The sequence below is a fragment of the Medicago truncatula genome, chromosome 1 (genome assembly GCF_003473485.1).
Source record: "Medicago truncatula cultivar Jemalong A17 chromosome 1, MtrunA17r5.0-ANR, whole genome shotgun sequence".
NCBI classification, from domain to species: domain Eukaryota; kingdom Viridiplantae; phylum Streptophyta; class Magnoliopsida; order Fabales; family Fabaceae; genus Medicago; species Medicago truncatula.
In genome coordinates, this window is record NC_053042.1 from 5,792,717 (window position 1) to 5,812,675 (window position 19,959).

General features: G+C 33.2%; 1 protein-coding gene across 1 annotated transcript; it reads left to right on the forward strand.

The window, feature by feature from the left end:
* Positions 1 to 5,119: 5,119 nt before the first annotated feature.
* On the forward strand, positions 5,120 to 11,773 carry LOC11414526 (probable E3 ubiquitin-protein ligase RHG1A). The gene is made up of 6 exons (XM_024775342.2): positions 5,120 to 5,506; positions 7,246 to 9,032; positions 9,275 to 9,325; positions 10,880 to 10,978; positions 11,075 to 11,218; positions 11,315 to 11,773. The coding sequence occupies exons 2-6, from the start codon at positions 7,332 to 7,334 to the stop codon at positions 11,444 to 11,446; spliced, it is 2,127 nt and encodes a 708-aa protein (XP_024631110.1). The 5' UTR covers positions 5,120 to 5,506; positions 7,246 to 7,331; the 3' UTR covers positions 11,447 to 11,773.
* The last annotated feature ends 8,186 nt before the right edge of the window (positions 11,774 to 19,959 follow it).

The following is a 19,959-nucleotide window of genomic DNA, read 5'->3' on the forward strand; positions in this document are numbered from 1 at the left end:
AATTAATTCTTGATTCAGCTAAGGGTTATCATACAAATCAAGTATTCATGAATACTACAATTATGTAAAAATATGCAGAGAACAAAAGTTGCTCAACTAAATTGTGTAAAAATTATAATAGCATTAGCAAATTGAAACACGTAAATTAAAATATTATCAATTGTCATAATATACATAAGGTGCCAGAAATGTCAAAATCATGGAAAACTTTCGATATTCGGTTAGAGCCTAGAGGATTAATGTTCCAACAAATTAATGGTTCCGTTTTTATTCAAAGAGGCCATCACCTTGTGACTTGTGAATCCAACAAATTGGATAGATAACAAAGTTGATTTCATAGGCAAATTAAATAAATAAAATAATAGAAAAAACTACCTAGTGGAGATAGATGGAAAGCAAAGTAACCCCGTTTAGAAGAATTAGAGAAGAAAGAAAGCACAAAGATGACCAAATTCACAAAGAGAATAAAATAAGATACTCATGATTCGAGCAATGGTACACACCACCGTTTAAATATCAGAATCCATTAGTTGATGCGGTTGAACTCTCTTTTCAAGAAAAAACAAAAACACTAAAGAAAGTTATTAAATTTTGGAAGGATGCGACTAAAACTATTAAGAGAAAATATATATTAGTAATTGACATTCAAAATGAGAAAGAAGAGGTCTTCAATTTCTTTATTAAATTAAGTAAGAAGGGATTTTGTTTTTTTAATCTCAATACTTGATTACTATTTCTATTTTTAGTAAAGCAATCCACTCGAGTGTAAATTCAAATCCCGCTAGCCCACCGTTTTGAATAGCAGACACATGATGTGATGGATCGTAAGTTATGAAGACATACTAGATATGATAATGATAAGTTGATATGAGAAAATTTCAAAATTTAAAATACGGTCGGGATATGTTTTAAACTACGGATTAAAACTAAAAATATAAACAATAAATTAAAACTCAAAAATAAAAAGTTGACGCAAACCTAGATCGAACATACATGTGGCAACAATTAGACACAACAATGAAATTGCATTCACATGATAATCAACAAAAACAGTGTTCTCAAAACAACAAAAAGGGACAAAACATGAAGTGGACAACAACAGTGAACATTATTACTTATTAAGTTACATATATCCCAAAAATAATAGAAAATCACGCATCTCGCACGCATCGGTTTTCCACCGACGTATCTCTTGTGTATCCCCGTTGTATTTGAAAAGTATTGGGCAGTTGTTTTGTTTTAAATAAGTTTTAATTGTCGGATACTTTTCTGGCGCGTATAGAGGCGTATCTGGCAGATATCGGTGCATGATACATATCGAATATCAGTACGTCATCCGTTTTGAAGTATATTGACTTCACAGATCGCAAGGAAAACAGATTATCATCACATTGAATTTGAAGATATTAGATACTCCATCTATCTGTTGTAAAACATCAATTTTTCTCCTACTCACACTTGACATGCCAACATGGTAGATCATAAAAAGAATGAAGAAACAAACAAATATTATAAATATATTTTCAAGTGTTCTTTGACTATGGAGTTCTGATCCAAAATTAAGTGATTAACTATTCAATTAAAAACAAATAATACGAGTTAAGATGATATTAATAATAATCATTGATTATACTTTACTTATGGTATGGTTGAATGTTGGATTACCAATATCCTCTTCTTTTCAAAACCAGGGATTAAGATAGAAAATATAGTCCACATATAATTTAGATAATAACTAAAAAAAGGAAAAACAAGAATATTAAATTATAGAGATTGTGGTGTGGTGGTGGAACTGGGCTTGCAAAGGTGGTACCAAGCAAGGGGCTTAAAGGTCCATGACTTCACACCTCTTTAAAGCAAAGTAAAATTGATAGATAAATTGGTTGTAATCTCAAATGTCCAAAAGCAATATTGTGCATGCATCATCACAACCCACAACAGGCAAGCTGCAGGTATACATTAACACTTTGGCTAAATTTCACCTAAAACGGTACGAACTTAAAATTTGGGGACCCTAGGATGCTTCACATTTGGTCATTTTATTTATTTATTCACTATTCAAGCCACATAATTTCTTCACCCTGCCAAATTGGGGGATATATCATTATCATATATGAGACAAAGACATAAACAAAAGAAAAAGTCCATAAATAGTTAGTCAAATTTCACACAGTCTAGCATCAAGATTTTGGACACATCATATTGAGAAAGAGGTAAATTTGCATGTCATGTAGCTGTGGACCCAAAGATTTATTATTATAATAACTAAAGCCACGTGCACTATATTAACTTCTATTTTTTTTTACTACAAATCAAATTGATTACTATATATCATTATGAATATATTTGAAAGTTTATTTGAATTCTAAAACCAAAAAGGAAAAAGAAAGAAGATAGGAGAGGGGCATGTGAATAAATAAATGTGAAGTGGATGGTAAAAGAGAATGGGAGAAGTGGGTGCTTGACGTGAAGGCAATGGAAACACAACAATATTAGAGAAGTGGGGATGGTTCTTGTTTTGGCGTGAGAGTTTTACGTTACTTTTTCATAAATATGTAGTAACTTTTATTTTTCAATAATAAAAATATAACTTGTGACATTGCATAATACTAACTTTTTGTTTGATGAAACATTGTATAATAACTTGTGGAATTGTATAATAATCATACAAGTTTAGTCAAAAAAATAATAATCATACAAGTTATTATATTTAAAATAAAATATATTTGAATTCAATTTCTTCAACAAAAATAAAATTACTAACTTATTCAAAACAAAAGTTTATTTTTCACTAACTTCCACGTATATCTTTTTGACTAAGTTTTAAGATTTTAATTTTTTTGAGAATTATTTTTATGAGCAATAAATTTTTCGAGATATTAAGACTCATTTAAGACGTTTGACATTTTAGAAAAAATATTCACATTGGTCTAATATAAAATATTCAAAACATTAACTTTTTTGAATGATTTTGACCAAATATTTAAAGTATTGTTTATCTACGTCATATCATATTATATCTGTATTTATTTTTTTTGAAAATATCGGTCAAAATATATAAACACTCAATGCTACCATAAAATCTGCCTTGAATGATATACTAGGCCAGTTTTTTTTTTTTTTTTTTTTTTTACAGAATACTAGGCTACATTTTTTCTTTTTGACTTGAATACTAGGTCAGTTTTATTCAAAAAAATCTGGGGAAGTGGGGACTGTGTTGGCAAACACTGGTCATTTATTAGCATTATGTTACTTTTGTTTGTTTAGAGACACAAAGGCAGAGAAAGATGCATTTTTAATTTTTGTTTTAAAATTTGATAAACCAAAGGACCCATGCAATACAACAAACATTACCTATTTGGTAAGCTGCCAAACAAGGGTAGCACAGCAGGCACCCTTTCAGCCTCTATTCACATTATCATTTACAAGTAAATAATTAATTATTTACCAATTAACATTACTAATAAACTTTTATTTATTCTTTGAATACCATTCTATTAACCTAGACAAAATTATCAGCAAGAGAATTCATGAATCTATGTGACTCAAATACAAGCAAATGACACCTAATATATGAACATTTGATGTTGTTATTCTAAAAACATTCTTAAACTATTTTTTAATATTGTGACGGATTAGAAGAAAGTTTTTTTTTTGGAGAGGAGATTAAGAGAAAGTTAGTAAACATATTTCTTTATTTTTTCGTGAAATCTAAAAAATTAAATACACTTAATTAACCTCCTTAATAAGTGTAAAAATTAATATTTTTGCTAATAAGTGATTCTAGAAGGAGTATTATAAATATATATTTTTTCAAAGAAAGGGTATTATAATTTAACTTATATACAGAATTGCCCTAAAAAAATATATACCATTAGTTAATCATAAACGTTGGATCATTAAAAATAAGCAAAATACCTCTTTTGGTTATTTACGTTTGACAAAAATATCATATTAGTCCTTTAAGTTTTTAAAATTTTAAGGTCAAATATCTCCCTGGATCCTTTAAGTTTCACGTTTGTTTCAGATATGTCCTTTAAGTTTCTAAGGTTTCAGATAGGTCCTTTAAGTTTCGAGTTTGTTTCGAGTTTGATAGAAATGATCTATCTGAAACAAACTCGAAACTTAAAGAACCTATCTGAAACCTTAGAAACTTAAAAGATCTATCTGAAACAAACGTGAAACTTAAAAGATCCGGGGAGATATTTGGCTAAATTTTAAATAGGACATTTAAATTTTTAATTTAATACACCATTACCTTTTTAAGAATTTATTTGAAACTTAAAAAACTTCAAACAGGTACATCAAATTAACAACTTAAAATGACCTATTTAAAACTTAAAAAAACTTAAAGGACATATTTAAAACTCAAAAAACTTAGAAGACTAACCCAATATTTTTGTCAAACTAAAATGACCAAAAGAGGTATTTAGCCTTAAAAATATTTAACTTCATTAGTAACAATTTAAAAAATAACACATATAATTGATTGTGATTTATTAACATGGTAAACCATTTTATGCTGACAACACTAAATTAAAATTAAATTTATTATATTATTTTTATTTTTTCATATATCCTTTTTACGGAATGGAATCATATTCGAGACGTGTCAGATACTTATTATGAATATCTCATATCTCTCATAATGAAATTCAAACCTTGATACATAACGTTTTTTTTTTTACGTTAGAGAGACGATCACAATAATAAAAAATTTATTCAACAAAAATAAAACATGATAAAGAACGTTGACACATAATCTTATGCGAGTCTAATCTTTTGCTATAGAGATAAACTCATTTAGTAATTCATTATATTCATTATTATTGTTTGACTAATATTATATTTTAATTTTAATTACCATGTTCTTAAAGGAAGACAATCATCATAATCTAAAATACGTTGAACAAAAATAAATCATGATAAAGAACTTTGACACGTAATGTTATGAGAGTCTAATTCTTTACGATAAAGATAAACTCATTTGATAATATATTTTTTTGGTTGCCTTGGTAATTCATTATATTATTATTATTTTTGACTGATATATTTTAATTTTACTTAGTGTAAAATGTAAATATATATGATTCACATTATGGTTGGGATGGAAGAAGCTGCTTATGTTGTGTCTCCACCTCCAAAACCAAAGCAATGACTTTTGCACTCTCTCTCTCTCTCTAATCTCTCTCATCACAATTGGGTTGTTTTTGTAAATTGAAGATTACTACCCTCTTTAATCTCTCCTCACATTTTTCATTTTTTCCTATCTCATTTTTTTCATTTCATTCTTTTCTTCTTCTTCCTCCGCAACAACAACACCACCACCCTCTCTTTTTTTTTTTTCCATTTTCCCTTTCATCTCTCACTATTTTTTCCTTCCTCAGGTGTGGAAATAGGACAGAAAGACAATAAAAAAACATCATGGGTTTTGGTTCTTTCCTTGTTTTTTCAGTTACTCTTCCATTGATTTTCTCATAGATCTACCTTCTTCCATTTTCATCTGGTAAGCTTCTTTCACTTTTTCATCCTTTGATCACTCTATGTTTTGCTTAGATTCAAAAGCTATTAAAGTTTGAATTTTTATGGGTTTTTTTATTTTAATTTTAAAATTTTACGATTCTGGTTTTGTTTGGAAGAACATTTTCAGCTTTTTTTTTCACAAAAATTTTATGGATTTTGTCTTTGTACAATTATTTTAACCTTATGATTGATAAAGTCTAGTTTTTTCCTTGTGGGTCTAGAATTGTTTAATCCATGATGGTTTTGGATTGGTTTATACCCAATTTGGTGATGCTATAGTTATTCTGATTTTTGGCAAAAATCTATGTTTTTTTCTTCTCTTCTTCTTTGTTTTGTTGATTACTGTAAAAAGGAGTTGACTTTATCTTTTATCTTTTACGGGTATTTTTTTATCTTTATGGTTTGTGTTGAAATTATTTTTGATGATGATGAATTGACAATGCTGCATTAGTGGTTTTTGTACTGCAGGGTTATATAGGATTGACTGGTAATGGTGATTTTGATGTTTGGAAATGCTTTCATGTTCATTTTCATCATGAACTTTGTGCTTATGATGAAGCTTAACTACATTGATTATTTTGATTGATGATTTTATTATGTTGAAGTATGTTGATTTTGGGCCTGTTTGGATAAATATCTTATTTGTGGCTTATAGCACAAGCACCTATCATGATAAGCGCTTATGTATAAGTTTACATAAGCTATTTTTATAAGCTATATTAGAGAACTTATGAAAATCAGCTGAAAAAATACTTATGAAATTGTCATAAGTTGTTTTCATAAGTTCTCCCAAACAGTTCAACAAAACTTATGCAAGTAGTTAAGCTCAAATAAGCCAATCCAAAGAGGTCATTTGTTATCTTGTGTCATAACGTTGAAGTAGAATTTGTGCTGTCAACACAAGCTACTTTGTTCTTGATTACTTGTGTTGATATATAACAATTTGTTATGAGGCTTGACTGATAATGGTGATTGTGATGTTTGTAAATGTTTTCATATCAATCATGAACTTTGTGCTTATGATGATGAAGCTTAACTACATTGACTTTTTTTACGGATATGATTTTGTTGAGTCGAAGTATGTTTATTTTGTTATCTTGTGTTATTATGTTGAAGTAGAATATGTTCTGTCAACACAAGCTACTTTGTTTATGATTACTTTTGTTGATATACAACAATTTTTAACGAGGCTTGATTGATAATGGTGATTGTAATGTTTGGAAATGCTTTCATGTTCTCCATCACGAGCTTTGTGCTTATGATGAAGCTTAGCTACATTGATTATCTTGTTGGATGTGATTGTATTGAGTTGAAGTATGTTGATTTTGTTATCTTGTGTGATGATGTAGAAGTAGAATTTGTGCTTGTTGACATACCAACAATTTTTTCTGTCCTAGATAAAGGTGATTGCATTTTAAACAGTTGATCATTCTGCCTATAGGTTGCTTAGGCTTTATCATTGTTGTTTCAACTTTCATTAGTTTTAGTATTACCAAAATATGTCTTGAGATTGATAAAAGGATTGTATGTTGTTATCACATAATGGATTTTAGCTACTTTTGATTGTTGCCTTCATAACTCATATTGAAATGATTATTATGAACCTGGTTTCCCCGATGATCACTATTTATTATGACATAGAGCATTTTAGTGATAGTGAATTCTTTAAGCTGTGTCCACATTCAATGCTTGCTGATCACTGTTGTGTTTTTTGTTGGACAGGTCAACTAAACTTTGTGCATTGTTTCATTGAGGAAATTGTTTCGGATATAAAACTGTATTGAGTTGGGAAACATATACATTTCTCAATGCAAGGGCAGAGAGGCACAATTGGTTCCTCATCTGAAACCTTCGAGTTTGATTGTGGATCTACATCAAGTACTGCTGCTGTTGATCAGCACATTTTTTGGAATAATATGCACACTCCTGCCGAAAATCGGATACCCGAGTTTATGCTTTCCCCAAGTGAGATGAACCCGCCTCACGGGAATTCTCTAAACCATGAATGGCAGAACTTGAGCGGATGGAGCTTAGGAGAACCAAGTTCCAGTAATACACAGAACGAAGTTAACAACAATGAGCTGAAAAGGGAGTTAGGGTTATCACCTCCGATAAATGGTGGTGCTATAGCTGGTCCAAGACTAGAAGAAAGGCACTTTGAACCAACTAGTGCATTTTCATTGGATAACGTCAATACAGGTCCTATGTATATGTGCAGCCCCAATTCTCATTTGGTACCACAAAATCTCAATTTAAATGCCAGTTTAACAGATAATGGCATCGATAATAGCTATCATGTGGAAGTTGAACATCCCAACATGCACAAATCCAGTGGTCCTCTAAATGAGCATATTCCACCTCCGATTACTTCTGGTTCTTTTTTGCTTCCTTCTGGTGGAAGTAACAGCATTTATCTCGGGGATACCGATGGTCGGCCAGGTTGTTCTCTAGACACCCGCCGTGTATCTTGTAAACGAAAGGCAGTTGAAGGAAATGGTGGACAATCTTCAGACGGTGGAAGTTCTAGCTATAGCCAGCATACAGTTGGCAGTGCTTGGAATACTCTTCCTACTCAGGATTATGCAGGGAGCAATTTTAACCAATCTGCACCGGCAGAACAGGTGAATGCAAGACTTGGCCTGAGTGTCGGGGACGGATCTTCTGAAACCATACCTGGGTCAACTGTTGCAGGAAGCTCGGAAAGCTTCCACAGAAATTTTCGTTTGAGGATAAATCCTTCAAGCCAACAAATTTCTCTTCCTCCAGCCACATTCTCACATGGGAGTGTGATCAGAAACTCTAGTGTTCCTTCATCTGCTCCAATGTTGCAAAGGTACCACCCTATCAATAATCCTCTGGACTTGAGGTCAGTACAACCAGTAAATGTGATGCATCCTCAAAGCGAACCTCTTCTGGTTCATGTTCCTGCGTTACCGAGGAGTGCGCAATCCATCAGGTGGAGTGGTGGTTCTAGCTCAACAAACAACCATTCGTCAAATTCAGTTTTAGGCTTAGATAGGGATACTCAACCACATGAGGAAGCAGGCTCAAGAGCTATGGCTAGAAACATTTTAGATCACCCAGTGTTTGTACCTGCAAATGTAAGAAATGCGGCTCGAAATCCAGCTAGGTCTTCGAGCAGTGCAAACTTAAGTATTCCAGGAAATGTTGCTTCGTCATCAAGAACTGCACCAAATCCTCCAGCTTTGAATCCATCATCTGTCTCGGCGTGGGTTTCTCGTCCTAATCCTCAGCAGTATCCTCGCAGGTTATCTGAATATGTCCGTCGGTCCTTGTTTTCTCCCGGTTCTGAAGGTGGAAGTTCAAGCAATAACTATCCTTCCTTGCGTGGTCCTTCCACTTCGTCAGAATCAAGAAATCTGCCATCTGGGACCAACCCTGGATCATCTCCATGGATGGAGAGGTCAGCTGATAGTGAATTTGGAATTCCCTATTCCTTACGATCGTTGGCTGCTGCTGGTGAAGGAAGTAGTAGACTTGTATCCGAGGTCTGTATTTAATCTCTTATCTCTTTCATTTCAATACTATTGTAGTGGTAATTAGTAAATGTTCAGAAAATATTGTTTTTTTTTTAATCTTATATGTTGATAATTTAACTTGTATTTTTTGTTTGAGCCAATAATCTTTTGCTTCCTTCTCAAGATATTTTCCGTTTCGTTGATATAACTGTATTTTTATGAGTAATAACTAACTGTTCTCTTGGAGTTGACATTCTTTATATTTTGTGCAGCTCCGCAATGTGTTGGGCATCATGCGTAGGGGTGGGAACCTGCGGTTTGAGGTTAGTTTTATTTCAAATTAACGGTGTATGTTGACCAATGCACTGATCACTAGTTAAGCTTTCTTGAAAGTCAGTGTCTTAAAATTGGTTCAGTTCTAATTCAGTTATAAAACAAACAATACGTTTACATGACCTGTTTAGCTGTAATTGATGAATTGTTAAGTGCCCTCCTATGACTTATATATTTGTAATTCTGCTCAATCTTGCACTTATTTATTTAGAGACTATTCCTAAATAGAGCTTATAAAACCTTAGAGGTCATCACACCTTTACTAGTGACCAATGCACTGATCACTAGTAAAGCTTTCTTTGGTTCAGTTCTAATTCAGTTATAAAACAAAATATGTTTACATGATCTGTTTAGCTGTAATTGATGAATTGTTAAGTGCCCCTCCTATGACATATATTTGTAATTCTGCTCAAACTTGCACTTATAATCTCAAACTTGCACTTATATATTTAGAGACTATTCCTAAATAGAGCTTATAAAACTTTAGAAGTCATCACCTTACGAGTTGGTTTTGTAGGGTTGAATTAGGGCTTACTCAATTTCTAAGATGGTGTCAAAGTTTATCCTAGAGTCGTTAATTGGCTACCGTATAGAAAAGTCCAGAAGTGTTGGGTGCGAGGGAGCATTGAGAAAAACATTCAAGTCCTATATTGACTAGAGATAATGCCTATATAGAGCTTACAATTTTACAGATCTGAGGCACTCGTCACCTTAGCAGTCATTTTTTCTATTTTGTTCTCATCGTTGTCTCTTTCCTTTTATCTTCTGTTGAAGTTTTGTTCTGTTCTCATCTAACCTGTTGATCAAATGTTACCAAAGACTATTGTTGAGAGTTCCACATTGGATGAGATATTGTTTGAAAATGTATTAATGAGTGGGAGACATCTGTCACAAACCGGTTTTGTAGGGTTAAGTTTAACCCAAGTTTAAGATGGTATCATAACTTATCCATGACGTGTTGGGTCACCTGCTATTGGGCCACTTGAGCCACACTCTAGATATTCTGTCATGGGTGTGAGAAGGTGTATTGGACTGTTGAGAGTCCCTAATTAGATGAAACATGACTTTAAATTGTGTTTCACATTATAAGCCAGTCATGAATTAGGTCCAACCCAAATTTTAAGAACTATTATCATTAAGATGTAAAAATGATGTAATCCAGATATGAAGTATTTGAGGGGTCCATAGCTTCTTGTTCTTCATTTGAATATTGGAGTTTAGCTTGGGGTCATAGGTGTCTGTTCGCGTTTGCTGCGAGGATTGCTCTGCTCTAGTTTCATTAATAATTAACAATACTACTTTCTCCCTTATTTTGATAGGAACTATTCTTATGCAAGTATATGATGGTTTGTTGGGTTTTTTTAAGTTTCAGTGTCAGGAGTCTAGTGTTTGGTCGCCCTCAATCAGCTTGTTCCATGGTTGAAAACACTAAAAATAATTGTTGTTTTCATCATCTTGTTTAGGCTGTGTGCGACCTACTTGACTTTTATACTTATACTACTAAGATATTTGTTTTAAGACATGCGTTTTGATTTTTGTGATAGGATGTTATGATTCTCGACCATTCAATGTTTGCTGGGATTGCTGATATGCATGATAGGCACAGGGATATGCGGCTTGATGTTGATAACATGTCTTACGAGGTAAACCTAGTTTCAACATTTGGATCCATGTGTTAATGGAAATGTATAAACAGTGTATGAAAATCCCTGATTGTGCAATACTTTTGAATCTAATAGGAGTTATTGGCTCTGGAAGAACGCATTGGAAATGTCAGCACAGGATTGAATGAGGAGACCATTATGAAACATTTGAAACAGAAGAAATACTCAGTTGATGGATTGGGTTCACAGAGTGAGACAGAACCCTGCTGTGTTTGTCAGGTAAACCATGATTTTTTTCTGTTTTCTTTGTCAATTGCATGCATGTGATGTGCACATGGGATCTTGTTCTTACCACATGAATTATATGATGCACAGGAGGAGTTTAAAAATGAAGATGATATTGGATCATTGGATTGCGGGCATGATTATCACATCGACTGTATTAAACAGTGGCTAACCCATAAGAATATCTGTCCAATTTGTAAGACAACAGGCTTGGCAACATGAGGCTTGTGACTCATATATTCTATTCTATCTTATTATAAGATAAGATGAACACATAGAGGTCAAGAAAACTGGCACAATTAGTCAGGAAAATTCTGCTTAATTGAAGTTGAAGTTTCTGGTGCCTTTGTTACTTATTAAATGGCCGTTAAGATTTAGCCAAATTTTCTTTATTATCATTTTTTGTTTTATTTGGGGAAACCAATTATCTCCCGGTTAAGGTGAAACATGAGATGATTGGTGTTGGATGAAGGAATATTTCTAAACTCTAGCTGATAAAGATTGTTTTACATTTGGGAAATTTCTATACATAGCTATATTTTGCTCTTATTGGTTTCATTCATGTTATGATTGATGATATGTGGGATATAACTTTGAACGGTAAAATAGATATTAAAATGGTTTAGGGGCTATCTTTCAATCATCCCACATTTCTAAAAAATCACACATGGTTTTGGTAGTGTGTTTCTAGACTGTATAATATTTGCATTTTGCCAGATAGGTTTATGCCAATAGTTTAGGGTAGGAAAGGTTTATGCCAATAGTTTAAGGTGATTGCTCAATAAGCCCCTCAAATTGCCCAATCAATCCATCAGTTCGTAACCTCCCTCTGACCATTTTTTGGGAGTAAAACTGCACCGGGTTGTAACCCTTGGCGGTTATTTTTCTGTAATTATGAGCAGTTGGTGGGGCTTATTGAGCAAAAACCATAGTTCAAAGTCGTGAAACTGGTAGGCCCACGCCCCCATTATGTATGATTATTGGCTTTGAAATATAAATGGGCCTAACACATGTTGAAGTGAACTCATACATTTTTTTTTACTATTACTTTTCCCACCATATGCCTTTTCTCGCGTGCCCTATTTTTTTTCAATTTTGTCCGGATTTTGGTGTTCGTGGGGAGACATAGAGGGCACATGGGCCTTTAGGGAACAAGAGACCATGATGGTCAACATGACACCCAGGCAAACCAACCTCACACCCAGACTGACCCCTTCCCTATTGATCGATCACATGACCCTTGATGGATTTCCAAAGAGGCCTTTTTCTATGAAAGGCCAACGATGGAAACACATCGTTGTAGAGGAGAAGAGGAGAAAGAAAAAGGTGTGCAAATGTTTGAGGAAATGAACCATATTTATAGGGGAGGGGGGTTAAAAAAACGTGGGAAAGCCATCAATTCCGGTCAAAAAATGTGTAGAAACACGTTTTTCAACTTGACCACCGTCCAAAACATTTGAAAAACGTTTTCTTTGTGGTGCAGACCACCGGCCAAAAGCTTCTGGTGTAATCCGGAATACACATATATTCCGAAGTATATATTCCAGAAACATACGATGTTGAGGTGAACAAAGGGAAACTTGAGACTTTGAGTATGGTGAGGGTTGGTTCGAATTTTAGAATCCGGATTTATTCAGCATTGGATTCTTTTGTGTGTCCCACATTGCACCAACAATTTTTTGTGGTCCACAATGCCCACATACCTCTATAAATAGGGGTCCCTATTTTCATTACAAGTAAACTACATCAGAGAAAAAAACATGGAATTACCTGACTTTGATCCGAACACCAAGCTAGTGGCAGTCTACTACAACGGTGGAACACCACCGCATCTGTTTAGGATTCGAGACGATGTCACCCTCTTCGAGCTGAAGGAGGAGCTGGATCAAATCAACCGTCAATTCAACCACAAAGACACGAGGAGGGTGGTTAGAGTTGAATATTGATGTCCATTGTTCGACTCAGCCGGATCTATTCGCTTCAGCCGGATGAAACTCAAGAACGACGATGTGCGAACCATGTTCTACGTGTTTGTTCAGCATAGTACAAGAGGACCGATCGAGTTGGACGCTTCGTTGGTTAGATCTGCTGAACAAATTCGGAAAAGTTTGCACCGGGCCAGAAACTACGAAGAGATCCGGGCTCTGCTGGAGGGACCAGAGGAAGAAGAAGTTAGTTTAGATGATCCATGATAATGTGCTGTGTTTTAATTAATCGCGTGTTTTATGTTGTTTTAATTGCGTGTTAGTTATGTGTTGTTGAATTAAGTTGTTCCATTATGTTTTGAATAATATATATATATATATATATATATATATATATATATATATATATATATATATATATATATATATTATCTAAACTTTCATTATGTTTTAATTTACGTAAAATATGTTCATTTAATCGATAAAATAACCAAAGATATGGTTTTCGGATTACGAAATCCGGATTTACCTAGGGCGTATGTGTGTTCCGGAAAATGAAATCCGGAATACCTCAGCATAAGATTCTTTTGTACGTACCACATTGCACCAAGAATTTATGTGGTCCACAACATCCAAGGACCTCTATAAATATATCCTCTTCGGTTTTCAGCTTCAACACCATAAAAACACACAAATACAACAAAGAAAACCATGCAAATTTTTGTCATTAAGCTGAGGATCTTCCTCACGTTGCCGCAAATATATGAGTTAGCTCTCTATTTGACGGCGTGATGAAGATCTTCTGCATGCTGTCAAAAATACAAACAAGCACACCAAAGAGACCATGCAAATTTTTGTCATTGTGCTGAGGATCTTTCTTATGCTGTTTTAAATATATAGATCTCTATATAACAACTTGATGAAGATCCTCAACATGCTATCAAAAATATATAGATACTCCTTGATGCCTCCTTGATACATAGATAACTCAAAAATATCAAGAGGTTGTTATGAGTTAGATCTTGCTACCTGTTAGATGAATATGTCATTTGACAAGGCAGCAGGATCTAACTCAAAGAAATCCTCTTGAAAACACCTTCCCAAAAGATTCATCATTTATGTTATTATGGTTTTTTTTTTTAACTGTGTATCTGTCTCATGTTGCTTCAATTTATGTCATAAAATCCGGAAAACCTCAGTAAACATTTGGTCACGTTTCACCAAAGGTTAGGCCGGTTAGTGGAGTTTTAATACGATTTTTGGACGATTTTGAATGAAAAACACGTTTTCCTTGACTTCTAAATTACCTATGAATTGTTTTAGGCTATAAAAAGGCTTGAATCTTCAACATTTTCCTTCATTCTTCTTCACCCTCCTTTCTTACATTTTCTTCAATAAAATTTAGTTTTTTAGGTAGATTTTAGGAGTGTTAGTGGTGTCATGGTCATTGTTGACTGCTCATACGACCCCTGCAATTGCATTGCAGCTTATGCGGGGGTCGTATAACGGTCAACAGAGACCCTTTACATCAAAGAAAGACACAAAATATTCATATCGTATTTGTCTGGATTATATATTACGGAAACACTAACAATCTGGTCCGGATTACGTAATCCGGACCAGGGGTATTTTTGGAATTTTTGCAGGGCGCCCGAGAAGGCTACAGGGTGGGAAAAGTAATAGTCATTTTTTTTTTGTTTCCTGTAGATTATCTTACGTCAGAGATGATACTATTTGAAAAATTGCTGTTGACACATCTTGTTAGGCTTAGAAACATAAGTAAAAGACGTAAATGCCCCTCGGTAGTTAACTACCGAGAAAAACCTCGGCGGTTAATTGCCGATGAGTTATTTCATACTTTTTCTCTTTCCACAAGCACATCACTTCACCTTCTGTGGTAGTGTTTCATTCACCTCTTCAAAACACCAATTTTGTTTAACAAACACCATTTTTATGTCTCCTCTTTATTCTATCTACAAGATAAATGGTTTTTGTTTCATCGTCATGTTGAAGGCAAAAATTATTCAGCAACCATTCTCTAAAATTTGTTAATGATCCCAATTTGCAATCACATTGGTTGGATTTGGAATTGAGTAATTTTTAATAATTTAAAATTCTGCAATATAAATTATATAAAAATAAAACAAAGAAAAATAGTGAGGAATCAAAGTTAACCGCAATTTGGAGAATATTGATCATGAAGGCACAACAGATTGACAAACAAGTCCATAAATAGACAAATATGGAATTTGGTTCTCTTTTTAAATGAACAGCGTGGGTTAATTTTGGCTTGTATGTTAATACATGGTACATATGCCATAAATTATTGACAAGAAAATGGTGTTCGTTAAACGAAAAATGGTGTTTTGAAGAGGTGAAAGAAACACCACAGAAGGTGAAGTGATGTGCTTGTGGAAAAGTTAACTACCGAGGGACATTTACGTCTTTTACTTGTGTTTCTAAGCCTAACAAGACTACCCTTGTTCCCGTTCTTTAGATTTAGGATCTTGAATGCTTGTCTGCATTTGGTATGTTATGTTTTACATGTGTTTAACTGTTTGAAGGTGGTAGCGTTCTTTCTTACCTTTCATTTGAATTTCCTTTGACTCAAACTTGATACCTAGAACTGTAGATAAGCCAACCAGAGTCTATGTAGTAGTACAAGTTTAGCATCTAAGATTGTAGGAAATTCTCTTATCTTTCCAACACCACCAAGAACATCTCAATCAAAAATAACATGGACAGACAGTTGTTATGATGTTGTAATTCGTTTTGAGCCGATTATTGTGATACAGGGTGGTCTGTTTGAGACTATTAGAAGAGGACCACAATCCTTAGGCTTAATTAATGTAATGTAGTCAGTAAAACTGAATTCTAGACTCCACATAAGTTTAGAAGTTGTTCCTTTCAATTAATCAAACAAGAAAAACAATCTGTGAATTCTAGGAAATTCTATTAAGGTAAGGGGTATTTGTTTGAATTTAAGGAATGTGAATGAGGAGGAATATGAGTGTCCTAAGACCCCCTATGCCTTGCGTGATTATTTTTGCGAAATCAAAAATATTTTGGTCATATGTATGAGATATTAATTACATGTTAAATGTTGTTGCTTTTTTATGAGTTTTACTATGTGAAAAATGATTTTGAAATGCTTGTAGACGAATATGTTGCAACTAAAAAATTTTGAGTAATTTTTCTTGAATTCCAGGATCAATTCTCATATACGAGTTAGCTATTTCACTAAAAAAAAAAGTTAAAAAAATTCTAGTACATGTTTTGGATGCTTATCAGATTTTCCCTTAACTGTTTTGCTGTAAATTATGCTCGTTCCGGAATATCATGCATGTTTTAGTATCCCGGCTACGCTTAAAATGGATCCACATGCATTTCATCGTAGTTTTAGAATTATATACTATATGCATGCATGAGTCATGTTGATTTGTTGTTCTTATGTCTTGTAAATGAATATTGTTAGTCACGATGAGCATGTTATGCACATTGCTTATCCTTGTTAGTTGTTACTTCACTCTATACACTATTTGAGGTTATGATGACTAACCATTTATGTGGCTATACATACATATCCAACCCAATGTGATATTCATAAATGATGAATTGTAGGTCTTTGGGGATGTTGATGCCTTGCCAAACGTAATAACTCGTTTGATTAGATATGAGTGAAGAGCGTAAAATTGTATTGTCACAAATGACTTTCAATTGGTTGATTGACTATCAATTAACTATGGATGTTCTTAACATTTTTGATTTTAAAAGAATGTATGTTTATCCATATTCTTTTTCTTCTTTTAAAATGACATTAATGTTAATTTTATCTTCTCTCTCTCTCTCTCTCTCTCTCTCTCTCTCTCTCTCTCTCTCTCTCTCTCTCTCTCTCTCTCTCTCTCTCTCTCTCTCTCTCTCTCTCTCTCTCTCTCTCTCTCTCTCTCTCTCTCTCTCTCTCTCTCTCTCTCTCTCTCTCTCTCTCTCTCTCTCTCTCTCTCTCTCTCTCTCTCTCTCTCTCTCTCTCTCTCTCTCTCTCTCTCTCTCTCTCCCCCCATAACTACATCTCATATCATGCTACACATATAATGAAGTCTTTATACAACATTTTTGACTTGATAAACTCTTGTATAGTCACTCCAAGACATATTAAACATTACCACCGGTCCAATAAGGCATATAACAAACTCCAGGCTCGTTTAGATTTGGTAGTCACATTTAACAGATTGATTCAGCTGTCAGTTGATTCTCCATTAGTTGATTATGTGTCTACTGACACTATTGTGTTAGTATAAAAGACATTTAAGCTCATGAAATGTCAAAGGAGTCCATTGATGAGAAGGGGCTAGGGAAAGCTTGAACCCAATTCCTACGGTGATGAATATAAGCGCAATTGAAATTCCAGGGGAGTTATACATTTGTGTATTGATAACACCATTCACTATTTCTTGAAGCTCTATCTCTCCCCCGGACAAACCATATAGCCAAGAGAAACCATGAACCAGAATAGAAGAGCTTGCCCCACCCATGAGTAAATATTTCATAGTAGCCTCATTAGACCGTACATCTTTCTTGGTATATCCAGATAGTAGTTAGGAGCATCTTTTATAAAAAATTATTGGGTGTCCAAATTAAGCTCATTTATAGCCCATGACGCATAACTTAGTTAAATTGGTATGATGTTGACTTGAGATCTTAAAATATGGTTAACTCCTAGTCTCAAATTCGATTTTTTCCATTTCTAATCTTCATTGGCTAATGCCTTCTTAAAAAAAATTGATCATGGCACATTTCTTGTGAGTCTTAACAACCCATATCCTAACTCCTACTTTCCCGTTTCTAAATATAAACAAATTTTACTTTTTAAGTTTATTTAATTAATGATGTATGTGGTCTATATTAATAAACCTAAAAAGTAAAATTTGCTTATATTTTAAAACGGAAGAAGAAATACAAGTTACCTAACCAAAATTGGCAGTTATTTCAGCCTAGCAAAACTTGAGCCCCAAAAAGGGAAGTCTAGCAAAGAAAAACAGAGGTAGGTGTTTTATTTTCTATGGGAAAATTAAGAGCAACACAACACGGTACCAAAAGTTGCCTCGGGAATGTCACATTTTGGCTCTATAATAAATTCGTCTTGCTGGTCGTTTTTGGTTGGATAAGACTGTGATGATTACTATGACGTCTTTGACTTTATTGAATTCTTTATTTTTTTCCTTTTTCCATTTTCATTTTTCAATAGGCATTAAACCTTTTTCTTTTCCTTCATAATCTGAAAGAACAAATATTGATGAACACGTCAAGAAACAATAAAACAAAACTATATCTGACACTGCAATAAATAATCAGTTTTCTCATAGCAGAAAACCAATGAACATTTTTCTTCAAAATAAATATGCATTCATATTTTTATACTATTATTATTTTACTTTATCGCTTCGCACAATAATTGAGCCATGCCTTCATAAAAGATAATAAGATTTTTTTTTTTTTTGACAGAAATAAGAAAATATTATATATCCAAGATATCAGCATATTTTCAATAATGTTACGTACACATACATTTTTTTAAGACAATGTTTAACTTTGGTCCATTGTAAATTATCAATTTATCATAGAATTATATTTTGTTCAATAGCTCTAGTACGTACACTTTGTTTTCCTGTTAATCACTTTGAAAATAATTAAAACTAGAATTCTCAATTCAGGATACTATGATTATCTACACCTCCTCCACCAATCATATGTGATATAAACTCATACACACTTTCATTTTCATATATATAATTCAATGAGTTAAAAGGTGGTGCACTTTCAATGTAAATTTATTTTACTCAATTAAATCAGAACTCATTAATTATTTTACCACTTCTTACAAATAATTTCAACATATATTAAAGAGTGAATTAACGATGTTGCAGAATAGTAAACTGTAATCGGATATTAGTATAAAACAATGTTGGTGCATGCACTTCAGACCCTAATCCACTTGCACCCTAAGAGATAGATGAAGAGATCCATTTGATTTAGAAAAGAATGAAAAAAACACGGTCAGAAAAAAACACAGTTAACATAAATGGTGTTTTTTCTTGACCAAAAAACATTAATGGTGATTTGGATATATACACATAGTAAAAGGAGATATATAATCGTTGGGGGTAAACTTAGTTTCAAATTCCAATCGCAGAAGAAAATATCATGGGGTATTAGGACGGATATGGAAACATCTTGAATAAAATATTATTTATATTGTTTTTTGATATAATTATAATGTGATTTGTGTTGTTGTTGAGAAATACTATGGTCATAAAAAATGATCGTATTTATATTCAATTTGTATGTGGTATTCAGGGTGGATCATACACTATCAATAAGTTTCTTACAAAAGATACAAGAGATATATGTACAAGAAATTATCTTCAACTAACTTCTTCAAAAACTACTAAATTTCTACCTATTTTCCAATCTCATTATATGAACAAGACTTAAAGATTTTCACTCATCTTAGATATTTACAATATTTTTCAACCCAATAATCTTACTCTCAACTCTTAACCTCTACAATTCATTAGAGTCATTTCATATTGGTTTTATAAGATTACACAAAAAAGAAAAAAAAATATTTTCTTGACCTTTAAACATTAAACACACACTAAAATGACATGGAAAAACCCAAACCCTACAATAATTTGTAGCCTGATGCACCTCATGCACCTAGCCATGACGAAAGCGCATGGCTCCATACATGCGCTTTCAATGTGAGATTTTAAAGCATGTCACAACACTACTTATGTTACTACTCTAATTCTA